The sequence below is a fragment of the Lolium rigidum genome, chromosome 3 (genome assembly GCF_022539505.1).
Source record: "Lolium rigidum isolate FL_2022 chromosome 3, APGP_CSIRO_Lrig_0.1, whole genome shotgun sequence".
Taxonomy (NCBI): Eukaryota; Viridiplantae; Streptophyta; class Magnoliopsida; order Poales; family Poaceae; genus Lolium; species Lolium rigidum.
The window spans coordinates 4,201,051-4,206,363 of record NC_061510.1 but is presented as its reverse complement, the minus strand read 5'-3'; the positions used below and the strand labels follow the sequence as shown (position 1 = coordinate 4,206,363).

The 5,313-nt window shown below is 47.7% G+C and overlaps 2 protein-coding genes across 3 annotated transcripts; both read left to right on the top strand.

Annotated features, from left to right (window-relative positions):
- The first annotated feature begins 564 nt into the window (after positions 1 to 564).
- Positions 565 to 1,529, top strand: LOC124701107 (cytosolic sulfotransferase 12-like). 2 transcript variants are annotated; one of them, XM_047233154.1, is made up of 2 exons: positions 565 to 1,114; positions 1,227 to 1,529. In XM_047233154.1, exons 1-2 carry the CDS (start codon positions 684 to 686, stop codon positions 1,270 to 1,272), a joined length of 477 nt encoding a protein of 158 aa, XP_047089110.1. In that variant the 5' UTR covers positions 565 to 683; the 3' UTR covers positions 1,273 to 1,529. The 2 variants fall into 2 exon arrangements, with proteins under 2 accessions (XP_047089110.1, XP_047089108.1); XM_047233152.1 differs by having other exon boundaries at positions 1,203 to 1,529.
- Positions 1,530 to 3,370: 1,841 nt separating this feature from the next.
- LOC124701106 (cytosolic sulfotransferase 8-like) lies at positions 3,371 to 4,932 on the top strand. Its single transcript, XM_047233151.1, has 3 exons — positions 3,371 to 3,927; positions 4,030 to 4,533; positions 4,623 to 4,932. Exons 1-2 carry the CDS (start codon positions 3,404 to 3,406, stop codon positions 4,526 to 4,528), a joined length of 1,023 nt encoding a protein of 340 aa, XP_047089107.1. The 5' UTR covers positions 3,371 to 3,403; the 3' UTR covers positions 4,529 to 4,533; positions 4,623 to 4,932.
- Positions 4,933 to 5,313: the final 381 nt, after the last annotated feature.

Sequence of the window (5,313 nt, the reverse complement as noted above, 5' to 3'; positions counted from 1 at the left end):
CGTGGATTTACTAACTGATGATGACCGGGTTAAATGAGACAGATGATGACTCGCCTTTGCTTCAACAACCACTCATTGGCCAGAGGCATGGGTGGCGGCAACTTCTTCCACAACTTTTAGAACACCTACTACCTTCATCTAAAAATAAGTGTTTTAGTTTTATCTAAATATGGATGTATCTAGATATATCTTAGTCCGTATGTAGATACATCTTAGTCCGTATCTAAAAAAAAGTTGTGACACCTATTTTTAGATACAGGGAGTAGTATTAATCTGCCTGAGATATATCTTAGTCCGGGTTAAAGGGCGTTTATTAATTCTGAATTTGTTCAGTCTGACAGATAATTTTAAAAACAGCACATAAATGAAAATATTATTTTCCATATACGTGAGACGACCTGGGGACCAATGGACCTCCAGCTAATCAAGATCGATGGTGCCTACTGCAGGTCTGAATATGATGGAGCTTCTGCTAACCAAGGCCGCTATACACTGCATCTCAGCTGTTATATAACCCGTGGTGCGGAGACAAGTTTTAAGTAGCCAGCCAGCCTGCACGCACACACACACAGCACAGCACAGTCATGGCCATGGCTGCTCCAGACACGTCTTGCCTGGTAGGCCCTGTAGCGTTAAGGACTTGAACTGGAAGGACGAGGGCGAGATGGTGATCACCCCACCGGATGAGAGTGCTGAGTGCAGACATTGTTTCCTCCCTGCCAAGCAACATAACGGGTCCCAACATTCAGCTGCGGCAGTACCAGGGCGTGTGGCTGCTAGGCACGGTGGTTCCCGGGCTTATCTCCCTGCACCGTCGCTTCAGGTCGCGGCTGGGTGATGTGCTCCTCGCGAGCCCCGCCAAGTCCGGCACTACCTGGATCAAGGCGCTCACCTTCGCGACCATGGCACGATCCTCGTACCCGCCATCCGCCCTTGACCACCCGCTCCACCGCCTCAACCCGCACGAGTGCGTCCCCTACATGGAGGACCTGTTCGTGGACGGCCACGAAGCCAAGCTGGAGGCACTGCCGTCGCCAAGACTCATGCACACGCACCTGCACTACTCCCTGCTCCCTCGCTCCCTCGCCAACTGCAAGACCGTATTCGTCTGCAGGTATGTATATATATATATATATATATATATATATATATATATTTTTATAAAAGAGCATATATTAATATTGTGGAGATACCAATTACAGCCAGCCTCTGCAACAACATTATAGAAAGGCCCCGCTACAGAGATCCATGGGCTTGGAGGCGTCGGCTTAGCGAGGCGATGATTTCCTGAACCTCCTTCGTCGTTGTCGGGCGGCGGATGGCGGCGTGGGGGCCGTTTCTTCCGCGTCGAGAAATAAAGGTGGCGGTTCTAGGATTCTTCTCGTACCAAGTTTGAAGATCTGTCGGATGTTGTTCTCATCAATCTGGGTGCATTGACGTGTTCCGGAAGGCCCTATCGGCGAAATTTATTGTGCGAGTAATGCCTGAAGATTGCTGGATTGGGTGGTTTCGGTCGTGCGCACCCATGTTTTTATCTGACTGTTTGGTTTCAGAGGGAGAGCTTCGAAGCTCGGCTGGCTGTTAATATCATGGAGTTCATTTTTCTTTCCATGGTGCTAGAGAATGTCATCAAGCCGAGATCGGTGGAACAACTATGATGGTCGAATATTGGTGGTGAGGTGGAGTTGGCTTCGTGCTTCGTGACTTAAAACAACGACTGGTTTGTGGGGGCGACTGCACAGGAGAATTTCAGAGTCTAATCTTTCAAGATGAAAATCCAAGGTCTGGCCTTAATTGGTTGTGCCTGGCAACGTTCTTGTTGAAGGCATTGTTTTGAGAGAGATGACTTTCTTCAGGGTGAAAACCTAAGATATATGATCGGGCGACGACAGCGTTTGTGGATTGTTTCCTTCTTGGAGGTGTCGCTTATAGAGAAGCTGATCTTCTGGTGTTGTCTTGGTGGTGTCAGTGTTGTTGTTTCAAGTTATAGATCTCTGTAGCGGGACATTTTTTTTTTGTAATTTTTTTCTCTTCTTTGGCTATGTGTATCCTTTATGCCATTAGGGTATGATGTTGTTGCAGAGGCTGGGTGTAATTGGTATCTCCATGATATTAATATATACTCTTTATCGGAAAAAAAACAGAGATCCATAACTTGAAACAACAACACTAACACCACCAAGACAACACCAGAAGATCAGCTTCGCCATAAGCGACGGCTCCAAGAAAGAAACAGTGCACAAACGCTATCGTCGCCCGATCATAGATCTTAGGTTTTCACCCTGAAGAAAGTCATCTCTTGAGCTCCGGAATCATCAGCTTACATTTGACGCGTGTTGGCTTCATGCCTTCTTGTGCTCCGGAATGCTGCAGGTTGTTGTTAGAACTTTCCTGGCCACATATGGCCGTTGATGTAACACTGTAGTAATGTATCATTTGCACACGGCTCTAAACCTATAAATCTTGTATGTTTTTTGATAATAGGCGTTTTATTACTTTAACAAGCAATTACATCCGACCTCTGCATAACTAAGATGCACACAGCCGCTTAAAAGTCTTAAATATCTCAAAATAAAAACAAAAAAATATTACGAGTGGTACCATTCGTTTCTGCAAATCAACGGCTACGATGTCTCCTTGTAACTCCACAGGAAACAAAAGTTTAGGTAGCAGCTAAATTAGGGCCACACATAATACTAATTAGTATAACCATTTTTTGGTAATTATTCTAGAACCGGAGGAAGTAGTAGAGATTGAGCAATCGTGGATTTACTAACTGATGATGACGGGGTTAAATGAGACAGATGATGACTCGTCTTTTCTTCAACAACAACCACTCATTGGCCGGAGGCATGGGTGGCGACAACTTCTTCCACCACTTTCAGAACACCTACTACCTCCATCTATAAATAAGTGTCTTAGTTTTATCTAAATATGGATGTTTCTAGATACATCTTATTCTGTATCTAAATACACCTTAGTTCGTATCTAGAAAAAGTTGAGACACCTATTTTTAAATAGAGGGAGTAGTATTAATCTGCCTTGAACCAATGCATGTGCACCCATATCAATATCGTATTATATTCTGGCAGAGACATGTTAGTGAGGACCAGAACTACAAGGGCGTTTATTAACTCTGAATTTGGTCAGTCTGACATATAATTTTAAAAACAGCACATAAATGAAAATATTATTTTCCATATACGTGAGACGACCTGGGGACCAATGGAGCTCCAGCTAATCAAGATCGATGGTGCCTACTGCAGATCTGAATATGATGGAGCTCCTGCTAACCAAGGCCGCTATACACTGCATCTCAGCTGTTATATAACCCGTGGTGCGGAGACAAGTTTTAAGTAGCCAGCCAGCCTGCACGCACACACAGACACAGCACAGCACAGTCATGGCCATGGCTGCTCCAGACACGTCTTGCCTAGTAGGCCCTGTAGCGTTCAAGGACTTGAACTGGAAGGAGGAGGGCGAGATGGTGATCACCCCACCGGATGAGAGTGCGGACATTGTTTCCTCCCTGCCAAGCAACATAACAGGCCCCAACATTCAGCTGCGGCTGTACCAGGGTGTGTGGCTGCTAGGCACGGTGGTTCCCGGGCTTATCTCCCTCCACCGTCGCTTCAGGTCGCGGCCGGGTGATGTGCTCCTCGCGAGCCCTGCCAAGTCCGGCACTACCTGGATCAAGGCGCTCACCTTCGCGACCATGGCACGATCCTCGTACCCGCCCTTCGCCGATGACCACCCGCTCCGCCGCCTCAACCCGCACGAGTGCGTCCCCTACATGGAGGACCTGTTCGTCAACGGCCACGAAGCCAAGTTGGAGGCACTGCCGTCGCCAAGACTCATGCAAACGCACCTGCACTACTCCCTGCTCCCTCGCTCCCTCGCCAACTGCAAGACCGTATTCGTCTGCAGGTATGTATATATATGCATTTTTTTGTTTGCTTCTTTCCTTTCTCTTGATAATTTTAGTTTACCAACGAGGAAAGACGCGCGCGCGCTGTATGTGTCGTGTAGGGAGCCCAAAGATATGATTGTTTCGCTATGGCACTACCTGCATCGCGCTGGAGTGAACTTCTCCTTCTCGGAGGTGTTCGAGTTGACATGTGATGGCAAGAACCCCAACGGCCCATTCTGGGACCATGTCCTGGGATACTGGAGTGCGAGCAAAGTCAGACCCGAGGGAGTCCTGTTTCTGAGGTACGAGAAGATGCTAGTCGATCCGGTCGGTACTGTCCGAGAGCTCGCGCGGTTCCTGGGCGCGCCGTTCTCGGCAGCCGAGGAGACGGCGGAGTTGCCGATGGAAATTGCCAAGCTGTGCAGCATAGGCAGCATGAGAGGCCTCCAAGGGAACAAAACAGGAAGCATTGGGCAGTTTAAGTTTGCGCACCAAAGCTTTTTCAGAAAAGGGGTCGTGGGGGACTGGGTGAACCATATGACGCCTGAGATGGCCCGCCGCATGGATGCCATTGTCGAGGGAAAGCTCCAGGGATCGGGGCTCACCTTCACGTCTTGACGGTGGTAGGGGTTACTTACTTATTTTTATATATATTGCGGCTGGGTTTCTTTGTGCAGCCATGATCATGCCCGTCCCTCTCCACCTTATGCAGGTGCAGGACACAGGGAGCTAGCACATGACAACGGAAGCAGCTACCGCTCCATGATCATGTCCCCTCGCTCCGAGCTCTCAGCTCTCGTCTGTGCGCTACAAGCTCTTGCAGCGAAACGAGTCGAAAGTGTGTGCCTGCCTGGTGTGTGTTGTCAGTAGGCCCTTGTTGTTTCCCTTCTTCATCGTACATGATAGCTCAGCGAACTATGTATGGTTGCATGTGCGTTGCAGCGAAGAACTGCTATCTGTGTTAGTTTCTAGCTCTGAAGTGAACTGCCCTTTCCAATTTGTATGGAACTGTAATTTCATTTTCTATTGTTGTATGGAACCCTTGTTTTTTTACCTAGACTACGGCGGGTTTGCGCTAGCCTGAACAATATATGAACCTCTCCCAAAGGTTGTAAATCAAGGGGACATTACAACAGCTTTAGAGGGCGGGAGCAGAGAAAGCAAGAGAAAAAGTTCGGGTTCTCGGGGGATCATAACTATTACGCCAAAAATTAAGAATAGAGGTAGAAGAGGGATTAGGACAACGATAAGCCCAAAGTCTAATATCCTCAATACATCACCGGGAGATTAGGGAAGATCCTCCACTATTCCGTTAAAAGCGAGAGTATTTCTCCTTTTCTAAATGGTCCAAGTAATGATGGTGTTGATATTTGCTTCCTCGTAGGTGTGCTCATGTGTGAGTG